General features: G+C 39.3%; 1 protein-coding gene across 1 annotated transcript in view; it reads right to left on the minus strand.

The window, feature by feature from the left end:
- Positions 1-21097, minus strand: part of LOC128985718 (V-type proton ATPase subunit e 2-like) — a 49745-nt gene extending 28648 nt beyond the window's left edge. Inside the window, exons 1-2 of the mRNA XM_054405527.1 lie at positions 20807-21097; positions 10135-10182 (exon numbers count right to left, since the gene is read on the minus strand). Of these exons, the coding sequence (XP_054261502.1) occupies positions 10135-10182; positions 20807-20904 (146 nt within the window). The 5' untranslated portion in view covers positions 20905-21097. The remainder of the gene's footprint in view (positions 1-10134; positions 10183-20806) is intronic.
- Between the last annotated feature and the right edge of the window lie 757 nt (positions 21098-21854).

The following is a 21854-nucleotide window of genomic DNA, read 5'->3' on the forward strand; positions in this document are numbered from 1 at the left end:
AACCTATAACAAAATGGAACTTTTCAAAGAACAGTTAGCCCTTATTAACTGGGAGAGCCAACTCTATGGCAAAAATACCAATACAATTGGTACTACAATTTTTAATGTATTAATTGGTATTATGAGCTGGTGTTTCCCCAGGAGGTCGACAAATCACTTATCTGCTCCTAAGAGTAAATCAGGCATCTGGTATACCCCCCAGCTTGAAGCACAGAAGAACTATGTTATGTCCCTGTACATAATAGCACATACCGAGACTGATCGAAGGGCTTACGTAGCAGCGAGAAACTTGTATAAGCAAGCCATTCAAAATGCATGGCAAGTGGTGAGAGATGAACTTCATGCTGCTCCGAGGGAAAGAGGTCAACCTACTGCAGAGGTTTACAGCAGGTTTCTCATGGAGGTCATCCCCCAGATACGTAATGCCATCCCTCCAGTAACCACAACGGCTGAAGATCTTCTGAGAAATAAAGTGCTAAGTGTAAAGCAGAGCTTTGTGTGGCAAAATGTTGAGCCTAGTGCAGTGTTGAAAGTGTTAACCATCTTGAAGTTATCCAAAACCAAGGATATATATGATACTCGCCTTTGGCTCGCTGGGGGCTCCGCCCCCAGGCCCCCTAGCTGTTAGTCGTCATTCAGAAATTGAGGAAGGGGTGAGAGGCCATCACCAAGAAGCCGGAGAAATTTCAAGCCGTAGCACACCTAGAAGTGGTCTAGAAAGCACTCTCCGCATCTCTAAATTCTTTGTGGGGTTGTAATAGCGAAAATCGGTATTGAAGTAATAACCATTTCACAAAATATTCGAGTAGATTGATAAGTAGAGAATAGTAAAGTATTATATTAAGTAAATAGTTCATCGTAAATATTCATGTATATGTTTATGAAAATAGATTAAGTTATTTTTGTTTCCCTGTCAGTTAGCCACAAACTGTAAGGCATATCCAGTTCCGCCACGGGGAGGCCAGGAAACGTAGGAACCATATTAATTTACAATTATTTATATTAACAGTTATAGTATTTCAAGTAAAGAGATGTTAGTAAATATTTATAAATTTATTAATGAAAATAGATCAAGTAATGTTTGTTTCCCTGTCGGTTAGCCATAAACTGCAAGGCATATCCAGTTCCGCCACGAGGAGGCCAGGAAACGTCGGAACCATATTTACAATTATTTACAAATGTACAAGTTAGTAAAATTTTGTATAAGATAAGTAGATTGATAAGTGAATAAGTTGATAATAGCAAAGATAATAGTAAAGTGTTATATTAACAAAAAAGATTATAGTAGATATTCATGTATATATATTTATGAAAATAGATCAAGTAATGTTTGTTTCCCTGTCGGTTAGCCATAAACTTTATGGCATATCCAGTTCCGCCACGAGGAGGCCAGGAAACGTCGGAACCATATTTACAATTATTTACAAATGTACAAGTTAGTAAACGTTACTAACTAGGTACCTAAAGAAATATAAACAAAAACTGAACTAACTAATAAAAAGAAGAAAAAAATATATACAACAACGGGGACTTTTGATAAGGCAGGCCCCCTATCGTACTGCCAAACTAAAATACTAAAAATACACGAAAAACGACTTATTTCTAAAGTAAAAACCAAAAGAAAATATATACAACAACCTACAGCTAAAGTCAAGTCAGGGAAAGTCAAGTCAGGGTTAGAGGAGGAGATCGTCATACACGATATTCTTCGCGTATGCGATTCCACCTTGGACACGGTCGGGACGGACAAGGACGACTATATGGTCTGGATGCCTGACTCTACTGAGCAGGACGTACAACTGACCATGAGTGAAACAGTCACTGCGAAGATCGACTCCGACGCGATCAATCGTCTGGCCCTGGCTTTTGTGGCCAGTCATGGAATATGCCAGCATGAGAGGAAACTGAAGACGGCGGACACGAAGCGGTGACCCCTCGACGAACGGGAAAACAAATTGAATCCGGGGAATACAAATCGGATCATGTTGTCCAGGGAGTTGCACTGTGATCAGACGAGGTCTTATTGCCGTCACGATCACTTTAGTGCCGTTTACGAGTCCGCTGTCAATGTTCAAGTTCCTCATGACGAGACACACGGAGCCAATCTTGAGTCGCAGGACATGGTCTGGTACACCCTTGCCAGTAGCTTGGTTCAACAAGTGAACGTCTACATCCATACCATCGTCGTTCTCCTTGTCGACGGAATCCGCACTCCTCAACTCATGAACGACGCCGTCCATCAGGTTGAGAACGGTGTTGTTGATCTGCTGGACATTGGCGTTCATGGTTGAAAGAATGGACCTGCCAGCAATTCTGTCAGTGTGGTGTAGGTCACAAGCAGGAAACACAAAATCGATCAAGTCGGGAAGGGATGTCACGTATTTCAGACCGGACAGTGGGATCAGGCCAACAGAGTCACGGCCTTCCCCAAATGGAACAGATGAAATTGTTCCATTGCCTACTTGAAGGAGGAAGTCAGAGTAGGCAGTGGACCCAGAAGTCCGGTGAGGGGTGGACAGAGAAAAGATTTGGAAACTTGACCAAAGAGATGACGCACGCAGTGATACACAGGCAATGTCGGCCGGAGTACGAGCCTTTGCAACAACTGGTGCGATCTGACGGAAATCCCCGCAGCAGATAAAGATCTTATTCCCGAATGGCTCAGGTGAATTCATGAGGTCACGCAGAGATCTGTCGATGATTTCAAAAATGTACCGGTGAGCCATCGGGGCCTCATCAAAAACAGTGAGCTGTGCTGCTCTGATGAGTTCTGCTCGCTGAGACCCGTTTGTCAAGTTCCAATATCCAGTGCCATCGCCGAGATCAAGTGGTAGCCGAAACATGCTGTGTGCTGTCGTGCCACCTGGCAGATTACCAGCGGCAATGCCGGAGCTAGCGACAGCAATAGCGACCTGGTTACGACTACGGACGTATGCAAGAATAACATGTATTAGACAGGTCTTGCCGTAGCCTCCGGGTCCGTCAAGAAAGATCAGTTTTTTAGACCGGCTGTAGACTTGGCCCTGCAGTATAGACCGAACATAATCGAAGACCGCCCTCTGGTCGCGGGAAAGTTTAGGTTCCCACTCATCTACAAGTGATCTCTGTCGATTTTCACCGTAGATGAGAAGTTCCCTCCCCAGTTCGGTCGTGTCGTCGTCTACAGTAGGGAGACCGTGATCGGCCAAGCAGGATCCCTGACGTCGAAGGCTTCGATCGATCTCAATCAGAGCCAGCTTGTACGCAACCTCGTGATCAAGAGGATTCCGCTCCAAATGGTCTTCGCACAATGCGTCACGGAAAGCATCCCACAAGAGGGCCGCAGGAGCTCCCATGTTGCACAGAAGGACAAAGAAAGAGCGGAGCCTCGGGCCGACCATGAAACGAGCCGCTTCCTTGAGGGCTTGGTGGTACTCGTCCTCGTCCTCAACCAAACCGAGGGTGCGCGCAACCTGTTGATATGTCTTGCAACCATCACCACCACGAGCAAGCAGGTCGGCGTATCCCCGGCACGGAATGACCATCAAAAGGAGCCTAAGAAAGTACTGCTCGCTTCTGTTTGGCGAGACCCAGAAGAGACGACAGATCTTTTGACCACGCTTTCTTGAGGTAAGGAAATGCTTGCCGTCTGGATGGTCGTACACCTCAGCATTACTAGGGCGTTTGTTATGAATAACGTACTGCTCGAAAAAAGACTGGTAGGTCAAATCGTCGAATACCGAGTCAAGAGGCCTATTGAAATACAAGAGCAGGTCAGAGGTAGCTCCCGAAGTGGCGTGTGTCAAGTTGTTAGGGCGGAAGCACACAGTCTGTTTTCCCTCTAGGTGGACAGGGAGACAATCGACTGTGGGCTCAGACTTTGAGATGGGAAAGTCCAAGAGACGCCAGCATGCATCGCTGGCTCCCACCATACGCTTCGTGACGTAGTGCTCAACTTCATCGTCTTGTTTACTAAGAGGAGTAACTTTGACGTTCTGAAGCGAGCCACCCTTCATGAGGTATTTAAACAGATACTTGATCACCCGACGAGTGGAAGCTACCTCCAAGTTGATGTGTGCCTCGTATTTAAGTAGTAATGCCGAGTTGTACGGCACGACCCAGCCGTCATGTACAGGAATCGATTTGTTTCTTGAAGTTATACTCCCCTCGTTACAATAATCACGTCGATATTTTACAAAGCCCCTCTCGTCTACATGGGTTGATTCACAGGGAGGTTTGGGGAAAAATTTAGAACAGCTGCCTTTGGCAGTGTCCCAGCAAGGGAAGTCGGTCCTGTGATCCGTACCACAAGGTCCGTGGATCATGTGACGCAGAACCAACGCCCTTAATCGGCCTCCTGCCTCCTCCGGAGATGGAATGTCAGCGCGGATGAGGGAGTCTATGTCGGAAGCCTGCACAGGTCCATCGCCTTCGATTTTAAACACGATGTGGGCATGTGGAAGGCCCCGCATCTGCATCTCGATGACGTGGACTATGTAGACAGACCGACCGAACATAGCTCCGCTGCGCAGATCGCGGAGGAGTACCAGCAGTTTGATATAGAAAACTCTGCAGGCCGTGCTGGGATCACTGCGACCGCTATTTCGAGGACAGGCTTTTTTGTTCTCCTCCCAAGTCGCACTATACGTGAATGTGAGAAAAAATGTGGGGAAGCCGAGACGTGAGACCAATGCCATAGCATTCTCGTATCGAAGTTTCATGTATCTCGGCCCCCCGGTAAACGAACTTGGGAGGTAAACCTTTCCAGCCTGTACCCCACCCTCCCCCTGAACTGTCTCGTCATTGTTAATGTCGTTGAGGACCTGACGTCCACCACGATTCGCCGCTTCAATCTCATCCAACGGCCCTATCCTCATGGCATTTTCAGTTGCCTTCGTCTGCGTGAACTTGATGTAGTTGAGCTTCTCGTCCTCGTATCTGGCATACATTTCGACCTGCCAAGCTTGAGACAGTCGGCCGAAGTGTGAGAAACGAGGCTCAGACAGCAGAAGGCAACGGGAATAATCATACTGGGACAATTTGTTGTTAAAATTGTCGCGGCGACCAATATGCCAGCCCAAAGTGCCTTGAGGATAAAGCAGAGGGTACTGGAAGGGTTCCATGAGGGGACTGAAAAGGTTGATAGAAGTGGGTCTTCCGGATCCAACTTTCCATACGGATAGCTTGCGGGGCTCGTAAACTGTCTCGTCGATGCTTATGACAGCGTGCACCACAACGCCTGTTTGCCTGTCGCCTAGAACGGGACCATGGGTAGATCTACTTGTCACTTGGAAATCCAAGTGAGCGTTCACAGCTGGCTCACTACCCAAACGCCGATAGTGAGCGACGTATGGATTCTGCTGTGACAGGTATCGATTGATAGAGTCAGCAACGTCACCGTCAAGTGATCTACCCAAGGCAATGTTCCGCCGTTCTTCACCGTCGTCGATGTAAAGACGGGACCGGTTCACAAACTGAACGTCCCCAGCCTTAGTGGTAAACTTTTGACCGGGGTCGGACAGATTGTAGACCTGGTGGTACATTCTCCCCTCGATTTTGAAGAAAGACAGACCGCTGGGGTGCCTGTACCCACCAGATACCTCCAAAGCACAGAACGCAAACAGGTCGTTGTAGGCACGAGCCCTATCGAGGAAACGACGATCAGAATAGAAGACTTCGTCAAGGGGACTTAGATCAAGGACGTTGTATGCCCCTTGTCCACAACACCACTTCTTCCTACCCTTTTCCTCCTCAAAAAGTGGAGCGCCACAGTGCATACACTTAAAAATATCATTGTCCCAAAGACTAACTTTTTTAAGACTAAAAGCTGGAATATCATTCAACAGCTCCCCCTTCCAAGACCCCATTGGACCGTTATCAGAAATGCTTCGAGCAAGTGAAGCTGGCAAGTGACGAAGATCGGAAAACAAAGGATTACGTAGCCGGAAAATCTGCACCCTTTGACGAGAGGCATCGGGATTTCGTTGGCTGTATCGACCAACCGCTTCCCTGTTGACCTCAGGGTGAGTTTGGCTATAGCGATGTACAGCCTCCCTGTGGACTTCAGGGTGCGTTTGGGTGTACCGCTCAACAGCCGCTCTGTTAACCTCCGGATTGTCTTGCGAGTACTGAGTCTTTTTCTGTCTGATAAGATCAGGGTGCGACTCCCTATACTTTTTCTTTGCCGCGTCAGCTTGCTCTTCGCGTGTCGTGTCCAGAAGTTTTGGACGACCACGTTTTATTTTTTTGGGTCTACCAGGACCTTTAGATGTCTTAACGACTGCCTCAGAAGCAGATTCAGATAATTGTGATAATACAGAGTCTGGGCATGCGCTCGGGTGGACAGTTTGATTGATGGAAAATTTAAGATTCGTAACTGAGTACTGTCCACCGACGAACACTGTATTTGCCAATAGAAGGGAGGCCAGGGAGGGAAAATTGTAACAAACAAACAGCCTAGCCTTATTTTTGGTCTCATCAATGTCTCGACGACGGCCTTCGTTCACCGCGTGTGAATCAAAGAGGTAGAGTCGCTCTTGGTGACGCCAAAAAGCTACTGCTACCAATTGTCCGGTAAACAAAAAGCCGCCATCAACAGAGTCCTCGGGCATGGCTGTTTCCAACAATAATGATAAGGATCGGACCACCTCATCCAATTCGGCGTAGGAACGAGGATACAACCCATCCCCAACATGTGAAATTTCCTCTATGGTTACAGAACGTTCTGCAACCACAAAGTCCCTGGAAAGGTCCTCAGGGTACAGATACCTGTTACTGATGCTATACTCACGGCGAGATTGTGTGTACAAGCGATCGCCCGCCATGAGTATATCGTCAATAGCATTGGTACTGAACCCCCCGCAGAACACTTGCCAGGCGAGGGCACAGGCTGCATTAGCCATGCACTGAGAGTTGTTACTGTCAGTGAACCTTGGATCTCCTTGGTGAAAGGATCCGACAGCAACGCACGTAAAATCCATAATAGGTAACCAATACTCAAATAACACGAAGAAATCCGAAGAAATTAGAGTTAAGAGAGGCAACTGAAATTCAACTAGGTAGTCAAATAAGAACGCAGAAATAAGAGCGAGAACCAAATCACCAATTCGTAACAGTAGTTTTTGACTTATAACCTAAGTTTTGGGGGGTCAAGGAGTAAAGTTACGAAAAAACATGTAATGAGTAAAATTTAAAGTAATGTAAGGAAAATACAAAGCAACAATAATTTTTGAAAAAAAAAAATATTTAAGTATGAAAAAATGGCAAAAACCGGTAAAAATTTGAAAAAAATTTAACAAATTTTGAAAGTAGGGCGTTTTTTGAAGCTGAAGGAGTGCGATTTTCGGAAAACGCCTAAAAGGGCTATGTATAAAATTTAATTCCTGTTCCTGGATATACTTTCAAATCTTTGCTAGCTCTTACCGTTTTCGAGCTACATCCGGTTGAAAAAAAATGTGTTTTGTCGTTTTTAGAGGTCCGCCATTTTGGATTTTTAGGGTGGTTAAAATTTGAAAATGGGACTTTTGAAAATTTCACCCTTAGCTTATGATCCCTTACTACAATACTACCAAATTCCAAGTCTCTATCACGTTTCTAAACACTTCACATGACCATACCAAAGTCATTAAATTTCAATCTTATTCTCCATAAGAATAACATGGGGCTCGTAAAAGTGGCAAAAAACCTTCAAATTTGGAGATTAAAATTAAGTTTTGGGGATCAAGGAGTAAAGTTACGAAAAAACATGTAATGAGTAAAATTTAAAGTAAAGTAAGGAGAATACAAAGCAATAATAGTTTTTGAAAAAAAAATTATTTAAGTATGAAAACATGGCGAAAATTGGTAAAAATGTAATAAAAATTTACAAAATTTTGAAAGTAGGGCGTTTTTTGAAGCTGAAGGAGTGCGATTTTTGGAAAACGCCTAAGAGGGTTTTGTATAAAATTTAATTCCTGTTCCTGGATATGCTTTCAAATCTTTTCTAGCTCTTACCGTTTTCGAGCTACATCCGGTTGAAAAAAAAGTGTTTTTTTAGTTTTCAGTGTTCCGCCCATTTGTATTTTTGGGTGGGTTAAAATTAGAAAATGGGACTTTTGCATATTCCACCGGTAATGTAAGATCTCTTACTACAATACTACGCAAATTTGAAGTCTCTAGCACGTTTCTAAGTTGTTCAGATGAGCTTACCAAAATCGGCAATTTTCAATGCTATTTCCCATAAGAATAACATGGGGGGGGAAATTCCAGATTACAGGGGGGTTAAAATTTAAAAATGTCACTTTTTAGAATTTTCCCAGGGGTTTGGGCACTAGACCAACAAGCGTGCCAAATTTCAACTCTCTAGCACCTCTAGAAGTGGTCTAGAATTTGTATCACCCGTGAGTTACACATCGGGCTGTATAGTTATTTAGATTAGATTAGATGTCCAATCATCTCTTGAAATATGTTGCAGATTTTATCATTTTGACCCTTACTTTGCTTGTTAATTCTTGTTAGAGCGAAGGAATCTTCCCAGACGAATTGAAGTTATCAAAACTCATACCTATCTATAAATCATAAATCTAAGGATGTAAACGAGGCAGCCAGTTACAGGCTGATATCTGTGGTTCCCGTCATTGCCAAGGTTGTGGAAGTGGTAATGAAAACTCAGGTTAGTGACTACTTTGAATCCAATGGTTTAATTTCTTCTGATCTGATCAGTTTGGCATTAGGCCTGGTATGTCAACGGCCGACGCGGTCGGGGCCCTTGCTTCCTCAGTAATTGAGGGTTTTGAGCAAGGCTTAGCCACTCGAGCTTCGTTATGTGACTTGAGCAAGGCCTTCGACTGCGTTGACCGGGACATACTATGGGAAAAAACTTTTTTTCAAAAAAGTTGGAAAAAACCTTTGATCAAAATTTTTGAATCCTAGGCCTATCTAACAAATAGGCAACAAAAAGTTAGTGTTGGGTTCAATGTCAGTCGCTACCCAGGTTGAGTTAAGTATACCGCAGGGCTCGGTCCTGGGCCCATTCCTATTTTTGGTTATGGTTAACGACTTGCCTGATAATATCTCTGCTGAGACTGTCATGTTTGCTGATGATTCGACCTTTTTTATGAATGAAGTAGTTCTTAAAGAGGCAGGTGAATGGTATGCAGCTAACAAATTTATCCTCAACTTGAATAAGACACAGAATATAACTTTCTCTCTAGACGTAAGAGCACCGAAAGTGGCAGATGATTACAGTGGCGTTAAACTTTTAGGTTTCCATCTTGATCCTAAGTTAGTTTGGGATACTCATGTTACTAAGGTTTGTTCAAAGCTTTCCAAAGTTGTTCACATGTTGCGTCGCCTTAGGTTTAGCATACCTAGTTATTACTTAAGATCTTGTTATTTTGTTTTTTTTTTCATAGTATTTTGCTCTATGCTATTTTGTACTGGGGCAATAGTTAAAAAATAAGTGAAGTTTTAGTGATTCAGAAAAAGGCTGTGAGGATTTTATCTAATGTAGACCCTGATGAGCACTGTAGGCCCTTGTTCAAACGAGCCCATATTTAAATGTGATAAATGTATATATTTTTGAGTGTTTATGTTATGTTAAAGAAAAATGTAGATAACCTCACTTTGTCAAACCAAATCCACAACCATTTCACAAGATCTAGTCATCATGTTTATAGGCAACATTGTAGGTTAAGTAAAACCCTCAAGTCTTTCAATGTTTTTAGTATTAATTTGTTTAACAAACTGCCTCATAGCACAAAAGAAGTTAGTAATAGTAAATTTAAGAAAGTTTTGTCAGATTGGTTAGTGGAAAACCCTAAGTATAGTGTCAACGAGTTCCTGAAAAAGACTTTCAACAATTCAATGTTATCATTCTGTGTTCAGATCTAGGCCTATATATCTGTTTATTTTTAAGCGGGCTAAGATATTTTAAATGTGACTTTGCTTATTGCATGTACATGTATAACGGCAATAAACAATTCTTATTCTTATATTTATTATTGTGCTTATCAAGTATCAACTACAATTGGCAATTTTAGCAGATAGGCCTATACTACAAATGAAGATTTAGATCAATTAGGCCTACACTGACCAAAGAATGCCCTCAGAGTATAGGTACTAATTATTTTTTTTTCCACCCCCAGTCCCCAGGTACTTTAATATGAATATACTTACAATAACCAACAGCAGGCTCCTGTGAGCATCAGTACACACTGGATTATCCTGAAATAATAATGCAGAACATTATTACTAAGTTATGCAGATTGTATGAATAACCTAAAAAGTACAGTGACTTAACGGTGAAAGGAAGACATAATACTATATTTATCTTACTAATATTATAAATGTAAAAGTTTGTGTGTTTGTTTGTTTCAAGTTCAATCACGCATAAACCACTGGACGGATGGGGCTGAAATCTGGCATGATGATTATGATAGCTCACATTCCCGATTAACGTATAGGCATATTCTTTTATCAAAAATCCTTTCGGGCTCCGCCCCAGTGGCTCTGTAGTTCCCCACTAGTTGTGTGCCCGTTCTACGCACGGGGATCTTATCGTAGTCAGTTAAAACCTTCTTATATTAAGCACAGCAGTTGGTTTGCATACTTTCAGATATGCTGACAAAACTAAACTATTATATAAACCTTCGCAAATACAGTATCTGACAGTTTCAGGCCAAAAATAATGCTTTGCAATTAAATGTCACCCGGATCTTGTTGGTCCATATGTTAAATCCAATGATTAGGCCTAAACTAAAAAATGCTTTAAATATCTATGAGGCATAGCCCTGAGGTAGACCTATAATTGAAATTTACTTTCCACAATGGTTAAAAGTATTTAAGGTACTACCTCAACCTCACAGTTTAACACTTTATTTGTGTTGACATTTTCATTATCAAGGTGGTATTGTCCTTTCCGTGAAACACTGAGAAATTAGATCATTAATGCATTACCAACAGACATACACAAACAAATACAGAACTTAATTAGGGAATTTGCTATGCTTTAAGCATAACAAAGTACATATACAATTATTATTTGAATTCTTTGTTAATGTTATAAATTTTTTATATTTACTTAGACCGAAGATGACCCGAAATGCTGTTGAAATGCTACATGAATCGGCTTGCTATATGAAATTAAGTACTATAGACGATTTAGATTGGTAATTTATAATAAAAATTACCAAAATAGGCCACGAACTATTGATACATAAACAACGTTTAAAGCGTATTAACATTTCATGATGGTTTGCTGAATAATTGTTTTACTAAAATGCGTTATCGTTTTCTTAGCATAAACTAACATTTTGGAATCCAGACAGAAAAAGCAAAACTTATACAGTTAAGACATCAATTAAATTGAATATGCCTGTAATAAATAAGGTGCAACACCAACGATAACTAATTTGTAAATTACAGTAATGTGTTGGTACGTAAAAATGATTCTTGCTGCTACTACCGGTTCAAAGGAAAAGAACCAGTACCAAAAACCAACGTTTACGGTTAAGAACTATTGTACATCCGACCAATTATATGCGTTAATAAAGGTTATTGATCTCTTGGTTTTGGATTTTCTCGTAAAAAGTTATCGGCAATCAAAGTTATTTCCCATTAATTGCTTTATTTGTAAACAACTTTTAATGTAAACTTATCTGTGTCAGTTAAAAAAAAAAAAAAACAATCTTATACAACAACTTTTTGTTATTTAATAGATTAGGCCTACGTATTCCCTAAACAATGATTACGGAAATGTGATTAAAATCACACAACGTTGGTGTTTTGGAAGTTTGTAATTTTATTTCTTAAGTAGGCCTAGGTAGGCCGTGTATTCTAAGGAAAAGTACCGGTAACAAAAATCGTCGACGAAAAAGGTTGTTCTAATTGGGTAGGCGTACGTACCCAAGAGATGGGCTACGGGCCTATTGGCTGTATGGTCCAGCGATTGCATCACACGGTGAGTAGGAACTATTGACTATATATGTATATAGTCCATGGTAGGAACAGAAAGTGACACATTGGAAAATCGAGTTTAGCATCATCCGTAAACCTCTGTTTCAATCACCCACTGCAGTTGTAATTTTTACTTTACACTTTACACAACCGCCATTGAAGCACCGTCAATGAGTGGAAACATTGTTTCTAAGCTATTGGCGACGATCATTATTAAATTTAAGTCTTCTTTCTGGTTATCAAAACTCAAGAACAATTTTATACACAAAGAATCTCTGGTTCCTGACCTGGATGATGCCTAGTTATTTAATTTACGGTTACACTATATTATTCCACTTGCGGTTAATTAAATCCTTTATGTAAGAAACAGGTTTTTAATCTCACTTGGATGGGACTTGCCTTCAAAACGTGATCGGAAATGGTTGCGGTATTTGTAAACATATCAGTGACAGTTAGAAGAAATAATCTTGATCCGAACAGCTGTTCGTTATTTTATAGATGATTATGTGATAAAAATAGGACGAAAACATGAAAAAAAACGCACAAAACTGCATTTTTGAACGTCCTTAATTTTATTTACAAATTAGTGAGGCCATATTTTTATGGCTAAAGACACTCTCACCAATCCAGTGAATACATTAAAATGACTTGGATCTAGATAGGTATTCTCGTTTTCCCGGAGAAGATTGCGTAAAACGCCATCTTGAGTGTTACAGAAAGACAGACAAACAGAAATTTACATGAGACTTTTTTCGGCTTCTTTAATGTATAAAACGTAAAAATAACCTAAAAATTTATGATTCTGAGCAATGTACAGACAAAACTCTAATTTTATTTATATAGATGTTAACCTTATGAGTAATCACATTTAAAGGGAAGTACCTGGGGACCGAGCTTTGCTCGCGGAAAATCATTAGTTTACTCTGAAAGCAGTTTAGTATTGCAGGTACATTAATCCACTCCCAAACTCCACACTGCTCACCTTCACTACTTCCTTCACCACTCTCTACGTCGTGGACCTGTTTGCCCTCCTTCCCTATACCATTTTAGAATTGCAGATACATAAATGCCACAGACAGTTCCCACACTCTGCACTGCTAGCCTTACTACTTCCTTTACCATTTCCTACGTCGTGGACCTGTTTTCCTCCCTTCTCAAAGCATTTTAGGATTGTAAATACCTTAATCTAATCGTCATTAACAGTTCCCACACTCCGGACTGCTTGCCTTTACTACTTCCTTCACCACTTCCTACATCGCGGACCTGTTTCCCTCCCTTCCCATAGCATTTTAGGATTGTAGATACCTTAATCTAATAGTCATAAATAGTTCCCACACTCCAGACTACCGTACTTGAATTTACTACTTCCTTCACCACTTCCTCTGTCCCGGGCCTGTTTCCCTCCCTTCCCATTGCATTTTAAGATTGCGGATACCGTACCTTAATCTAATCGTCATAAACAGTTCCCACACTCCGGACTGCTCATCTTTACTACTTCCTTTACCCCTTCCTACGTCGCGGACTTGTTTCCCTCCCTTCCCACGGCATTTTCCTTAATCTAATCGTCAGTAACAGTTCCCACACTCCGGACTGCTTGCCTTTACTAGTTCCTTCACCACTGCCTACGTCGCGGACCTGTTTCCCTCTCTTCCCATAGCATTTTAGGTTTGCAGATACCTTAATTTAATCGTCATAAACAGTTCCCACACTCCAGACTGCTCGCATTTACTCCCTACTTCCTTCACCACTTCCTACGTCGCGGACCTGTTTCCCTCCCTTCCCTTAGCATTTTAGGATTGCAGATACCTTAATCTAATCCTATATTCTAATATGAGCAATGTTTGCTTGTATGTATGTATGTATGTAGGCTATGTATGTATGCTTGCAACAAGATCTCGAAAACGGCTCCGACGATTTTCTTCAAATGTTGTAAATAGTTTATTCCTGGCCTAAAAACGAGTTAACTGCAGTTAGAACAGTCAACAAAAATCTAATTACGTAGATAAATGAAACTGAAAGTCACATTATTTTAACATTAGTCTTATGGGTTGCTAAGTAACCATCTTGGCTGAATTAAATAACAACGAAAAAGTAAACAGAAGACTTGTAAGTTGTCTATCAACAGTATAATAGCAAATTAAAAATACCCCCGCCACAGCAAACCTGCAGACTAAGCGAATTTCCATTTGCCTGATTGGATTTACACTACAATGTCTCCTTAAAAATATCACATTTATTCCCTATTTAAATAGAATTAGTTAAAACACATACTTAGTTTTGCTGCAACAGGGAGGGTAAAAGTGTTTTTTTTTTTATGTAAAATGTTAATAGTTAGTAAGAAATAAAAACATTTTCCAAATTTGGGCAAAATATGTTAATAAACAAGCAAACTACAACAGTTTACTTATTCTCCATAAGAATAACATAGGAATTTTAAATTTACAATTTTTTGGAATTTTCTCCATAACCATTAGGCGCATTATAACGCTTCAATATACTAAATTATTTGTTTTTTTAAGCTCTACAAAATAGTCTGGAAAGAATTGCTAAATTCTATGTTTTTTGGGTCAAAAATGGGAAAAACCCATTTTTACCCCATAAAAGCCCCCATAAGCCCCCGTTCCCATGGTCCGATCATGCTGGTTCGCGAACTCGTTCGAATAAACGTAGGTTTACACGTTTGTACCAGATTTCATCAAAATCGGATCATTTTTGCTCAAGTTATCGCGCTAACGGACACATATATAAATATATATATATAAATATATATATAAATATATATATATATATAAATATATATATATAAATATATATATATAAATATATATATAAATATATATATATAAAAATATATATAAATATATATATAAAAATATATATATATAAATATATATAAATATATATATATAAATATATATATATATATAAATATATATATATGAATTTGAACGGATGGTGTTTTTGGCCTCTAGGGACCTCAAAACGAAAAAAAAAATCGGTCCCGGGTCCAGGTCTCACCATGAGTACTACGGTAATAGCTTATTCCCTATATGGGAAATTCGCTAATACAGTACAAAAGGAATAACATCAGTTGTTACTTTTGAGCAAAGATTATACTGAAGCTTACTTGATACATTGTAGTTGAGTGTAGCAGTGTGGAGTGTGGGATCTGTTTATGACGATTCGATGTGGAAGGGTGGGAAACAGCAGTGTGGAGTGTGGGAACTGAAAACAGTTTGTAGCAGTTAGAATAATGTATCTGCAATACTGATATGCTATGCGAAGGGATGGAAACATGTCCACGACACAGGGAATGGTGAAAGAATTAGTAAAGGGTAGCAGTGCGGAGTGTGGGGAATGGATTCATGTATCTGCAATACTAAGACTGCTTTCAGAGTCAACTAATGATGTTCCCCGTTCAAAGCTCGGTCCCCAGGTACTCGTCATAAACAGTTACCACACTCCGGACTGCTAGCCTTTACTACAATCATAGATAATAAAAAAAGTCCCGCTACGATGTATCGAGTAATCTTCAGTATAATCTTTGCTCAATAGTAACAACTGATGTTTTTCCTTTTGTACTGTATTTTGTATTGCTAGTATACTGTGGATAGACTACTTCCTTGTTATTTAATTCAGCCAAGATGGTTACTTGGCAACCCATAAGACTAATGTTAAAATATGTTACTTTCAGTTTCATTTTTCTACGTAATTTGATTTTTGTTGGCAGTTCTAACTGCAGTAAACTCGTTTTCAGGCCATGTATAAACTATTTACAACATTTGAAGAAAATTGTCGGAGCCGTTTTCGAGATCATGGTGCAAGCATACATACATAGCCTACAAGCAAACATCTTACTATATAATATTATAAATGTGAAATTTTGTGTGTTTGTGTGTTTGTTTGTTTGTTTGTTTGTTTGTTTGTGTGATTGAAGTTCAATCACGCATAAACCACTGGACGGATTGGGCTGAAATTTGGCATGATGATAGCTTACATTCCCGATTAACATATAGGCATATTCTTATCTCAAAATTCCTTTCGGGCTCCGCCCCAGTGGCTCTGTAATTCCCCATGTTAACCTTATGAGTATCTATATAATATTAATTTGAAACTGTTTTTCTTTGTCATAGCTAAATTGAGAGAACGGCTGGGCGTAGAAACTCGGTAGAGGTGTCTAAAGAAAGGTCTTGGTCTGTAGATGAGCCATCAAAAGAGAAACGTGGTAAATTCCCTTGGGGCTCTGCCCCAGTGGCCTTTGAATTCCCATCCCATGTTATTCTTATGGAGGAAAAACTGGGTTTTTGTCCCAGCTAATTTCAGGGAACGGCTGGGCGTAAAAACTTGGTAGGGATCTCTAAAGAAAGGTCTTGGTCTATAGATGAGCCATCAAAAGAGGAACGAGGTAAATTCCCTTGGGGCTCTGCCCCAGAAGCCTTTAAAGTTGCCTCTTCAAATTTGTTTACCATATGCATAAGTCTACACTACTTTTTAATGAAACAGCTGTTAATATTTAAATTGTGATTTATTGAATTTTCAAAATGAAGTACAGTATTTGCAATGGGTTTTTCTGATTTTAAAATCAATTTTATTCTGCATCGTGTCATGTTTTGCAATATAATGTTCTATTGCCAAATCAGTGGAAAATCCTAATATCACAGTAACTCTTAAAATTATTTCTTATGGAGTTAACTTATATCTATTGTATAGCTTGGTTTCTGCCTTTTTTTACCACTTCTTGGAGATTGTACGTAGGTGGTATTATTTGGCGTATTGCATCTGTAGACGAAACTTGGGTTGGTGAAATTATTACAATGGAAAAACGCGAGAAATCCTGGACAATTTGATATAGCCTAAAAACAAAACTGAATTAACAATATGCTACATTTCTTGAGCAATCATTGAAATAATCGATTTGCAAACAATGGAAACATAGAAAAAGTCATAGAACACAACCAAGTAGAAGAAAAGAAATAATGTTTTTTTTTTTTAAGATTTGTAGAAACACTAAAAAAACAAGATCAGCTTTTTGAGAAAAGATAAGATATTTACAAAAGATTTTGATTAGGCCTATATCTAACTGTTGTGTAGATCGTGAGTATTTTCATAATCTTCGTGAGTCGCCTGTAATGCTTCGCAATTGCTCGAATTCGAACAACAAGTACACTAGTTCATATTTAAAGGGAATTAAAGAATTTAGTCAGCTGTTTCGACTAAAAAAGTTGGTTCTATGATATGGAAAAGCATTAAAAAGTTATAAGATTTACCAACAGGGAGGGTGCAGCACTATATTTTTTTTGCATTTATGAAAACAGCTAATTTGAACTAAGCAGCAAAAAAAAACTGTGATTCGCAATGAGAACTGTCAAAGTAGGATTGTTTACAGTTATGTTTATGTTTTTAATTTCATAAATAATTTGTGATATTTTGCGAATTGTTGATAATTTATTTTTGTCTATTGTTTAGGTGAAGTGGTAGAACATTATGGCTATGGTAGATGTGTTTACTATAGAATACTGTAAATTTAAAAAAGCAAATTTATCAAACTGTGTCCGCCCTTATTGCAAACGCAAAGCTTGAGTATAACTGCAATAAACATTTTATACTTATATTCCAACCTCGTACGAAGGACGGGTACTCTGCTAGTTACGAAGGACGGGTACTCTGCTAGTTGCTCATATTAGAATATAGGATTAAAGACTTTAGTCAGCTGTTTCAACTAAAAAGTCGGTTCTATAATATACTGTATTAAAAAGTTATAAGATTTACCAAACAGGGTGCAGCACTATAATTTTTCTTGCACTTATGTAAACAGCTAATTTGAACTAAACAGCGACAAAAAACTGTGATACGCAATGAGAACTGTCTAAATAGGATTGTTTACAGTTATGTTTATGTTTTTAATGTCATGAATAATTTGTGATCTTTTGCGAATTTATAATAATTTACTAGCTGTATCCCGCGGGCTTTGCCCCGTTTAACTTCTTAATTTTCAAGATGATCTCGTTCGCATGGCTCAATCACGTCCTGGTTGAAGTTCGTTCGCATGGCTCAATCACGTCCTGGTTGAAGTTCGTTCGCTACGCTCACTCACCTTTAGGTTGGAGCTCGTTCGCTACGCTCACTCACCTTTAGGTTGGAGCTCGTTCGCTGCGCTCACTTGCCTTCAGGTTATCTCGTTCGCTACGCTCACTTGCCTTCAGGTTAGCTCGTTCGCTACGCTCACTCACCTTTTTGGTTGCAAATTAGCTGTTGTCATAAATGTAAAAGAAATAATAGTGCTGCACCCTGTTGGTAATCCTTGTAACTTTAATGCTATTGAACATCATAGAACAGAACCAACTTGTTTAATTGAAACAGCTGTTAAGATTCATTAATTCCATTTCTCATAAGGTTAACATGGGAAACTCCAGAGCCACTGGGGCGGAGCCTATTGGACGGATCACGAAATTGATGGTGTATAAACCTATTCCATGACATTCTACACGTATGTACCAAGTTTCGTGGCAATCGGTTCAGCGGTGTCCGAATTTATCACCCCCAAACAAACAAACAAACAAATATATATACAAACATCCTCTTTTATATATATAGATTTTTCTTTATTGTTTAAGTGAAGTGGTATAACATTATGGCTATGGTAGATGTGTAATACCATACATACTGTCAATTTAAAGAAGCAAATTTGATCAAACTTTGTCCTCCCCCATCGCAATTGCAAAGCTTGAGTATAACTGCAATAAGCATTTTTAACTTATATGCCGACCATGTACGTAGGACGGGTACTCTGCTAGTAACACTATATAAGCAATAAATAAATCCGAAATTGCAAGCAATCGTATGGAAGGTGAGGAAAGAAAGTCAATTCAAGTAGAAAACAAGAATTAGAAAAGAAATAAAGATGATTTGACTTAAGAAGAAGTGAAATACTTAACAGATTAATCTCAAAAGCAGTATAATCATTGAGATGTAAAATACCGGTACAGAGGAAATTTTCTTATGGGACGGCCATGCACTTTCAGCTCAAGTATGTAGTGCCGGTAATACAGGGTTAGGGAAAAGTCTGGACATCCCCAGTTTACTTTTTAACGCGTTGCAGTAGGAAATGACTTTATAGGCCTTGTTGAGGATGTATTCTTTGCGTTCTTTGTTTATGTTCATTTTATATATTTCATACTCCTCATGTGTGTCCAATTCATTACCTTTCCCGCAATAATGTAAAACTTCCAAGTCGGTCTTAATATCACTCATTGAGTGATTACAATCTACAAGGTGTTGAGCAAACATAGATTTTTTTATGGTGTTTAGGATCTGGTTGGTGTTCTTTACATCGGGTTTGGAAAGCACAACCTGTTTGCCCTATGTAGGCCTACTTACTTGTGCAATCTGTACAAGATATCCTATACACGCCGGCCGGTTTTATCAATTTTGTCACCTACCGGTATCTCAATTTTATTTGTCAAAACATTTCTAGTAGGCTACGGTTTGTAGTTCTGAAGGCTAGTTCAATGCCTTATTTTGCAAGTTCTTTCTTTAATGCGTGTTGGATAGTGTGACTATATTCTAGGCAAACATATTTTTTTTTCTCTGAGCTGTCAATCTTCACACCTTGTTTGTTTTTATGTTTTGTGATGAGCCTATCTACAAAACCACTTTTATAACGATTGACTGTTGCTATGTTTTATGATTTTATATTCATGATTATAATATAAAATCTATGATCATGAATACAAAGGGAAGTTTTACATTATTGCGCAGGGCATAAAATAACATGTTAAGGCAAGGGCCGTCCGAAGGGGGGAGCGCCGTGGCTGAGGGGGCGCCGCGCAGCGGCTATTTGTCTTATCTTATCTTATCTAACAGGGGCAGGACGAGACCTTAAAAGCACTTCGTCCGAAATCGAATTATTGCGCACCCCAGACAATTGCTTTCTTGTTCACCTACAAGTTAAGGCGCCCAATGAATGCCTCTAGCTTCCCAATTAGTTCATCCTCAGGAAGATATCTAGGGTACAGTTTCTTAACTGGGCTATGCTAATATCGATTGAAACTATCAATTCGATTAGTAAACCTTCATGCGATTTTTTCACCATCAGCAAGTTTGGTTGGTTAGGTTAGGTTATGATAGTTTAATTTTATAATAGATATATTTAAAAATATTGATTATTAATCAATATTTTCAATTCGATAGTTTTAATCGATATTAGCAAAGCCCAGTTAAGAAACTGTACCCGATATCTACCTCTAGCCATATTTCCAAGAGTTATCAATCTAGCGTCAGAGAGCTCGTTACAATCAAAGAGTACGTGATCAGCTGTCTCTTCTGACCCATCACAGTAGGCCTACCTACAGATCGGTTCACCATCATATAAGCCCATCCGTTGTAGATGTTTCCTGAATCTCCCATGACCAGTTATCAGTTCAACAGTTAATTTAATTCTTCGTCTGTCTAGTCTCAAGAGGTCAGAGGCGACCTTTTTAGAAGGCCTAAACAGAGTAAGCTTGCTTAGGACCCTAAGAAGGGGAACATCGACCCAGCTATTTGTATTAACATAGTATTAAAATATGCGAATGAGACTATTACTGCTGGGGGGGAGGGGGCACCCCGACCACGTTTGCTCCGGGCGCCGCCAACCCTAGGGACATACTTAACCCTGGTTAAGGCGATACAAGTGTCACCCAGGGATGAGATTTTGTCTCCCAGTGGCTATGGGTGGTGCTGGCATATTTTTTAATGATTCACATTTTAAATGTATCAGAAATGTATGTATTTTGTATTTTAAACTACTGTTATCACTATACCTAAAGGCTGGTTACTTCAGGCTATTTTACTTCTTAAGACCTAAAGTCCAGAAAGTAGGCCTATAATGAAAAATACTATTTCTTTATCTTACCCTCTGTTAGGGCCTTTGGGAACCAAGAACGGCAGTACGATTCCCACACCACCCCAGAAAAGTGACATGATTATAACAGGAAATGCTGAAGCTCCCATTTCAGATACAAGTGTCAAAAAATAAACTTGTTGGATTAAAATTTGTAGTTCTTGACTAAATAAAGATATTATGCAAAAACACAATAATTGTTGTCGTTTTCAACTTCTCGTACTCGATGTTAATAATATAACATTAGATAAATGATAACTCTGGAAGTCACTTCACTAGTCTTGTCACTGTCAGGACAGGAGACAATAGAATAGACATGAATGTCGTCTCGTCAGGCAGAAGCTAAGGAAAAAACTAGTCAGCTGACATCAGAATCACATGACCGGGACCGCGCTGCCAACATTTTAAATCAAAAACAGTAGTTTGTTGCCTAATTGTACCCCTCTGAACTGTATAATAAATTTTTTATCATTATCATTAAATACGTTTATTTTATTTCTTATGTAGTTAAACTTACGTAATTTGTGGGTTTGTAGTTTCACTACCGGTAAACTTATGTATATTATTAAATACTATCACGAGTTTGTTGTTGAACATTATCGTAGAAATGTTTTAATATATTACCATTTAAGATGGGGATGCCAACTAGGTGCGTATTTTAACTCAAATATGAGTGAAGGATGAATGTAGAATGAAGTATGATCGTGATGATCCTTGAAGCTGGATGAATGTAGAATGAAGTATGATCGTGATGATCCTTGAAGCTTTGTCAATAACTAAGATAAGCTATTTAATTAGCCGTAGCAAGGCCACACTTAATTTGAACTCAGTTTATTTTATCCCCAGTAGTTAAACCAAGTCGAGAGGTGGTTTAGTTTGAACTTAGATTAATACCTAGTTTAAATTTGGGGAAACACAAATCAAAGTTAAACTAAGTTTAAATCGCCGTTTAACTTAAAACTAAGTTTAAATGAGTTTGGGAAACCGGGCCTAAAAATGTTTTTTGTGTTTGGCTTTGGCTTAGATAAAACATACTCCCAAACATACTCCATTAGTAGAT

This window comes from Macrosteles quadrilineatus, unplaced genomic scaffold (genome assembly GCF_028750875.1).
Source record: "Macrosteles quadrilineatus isolate MER2022 unplaced genomic scaffold, UCM_ALF_1.0 Scaffold_2__2_contigs__length_208266976, whole genome shotgun sequence".
Taxonomy (NCBI): domain Eukaryota; kingdom Metazoa; phylum Arthropoda; class Insecta; order Hemiptera; family Cicadellidae; genus Macrosteles; species Macrosteles quadrilineatus.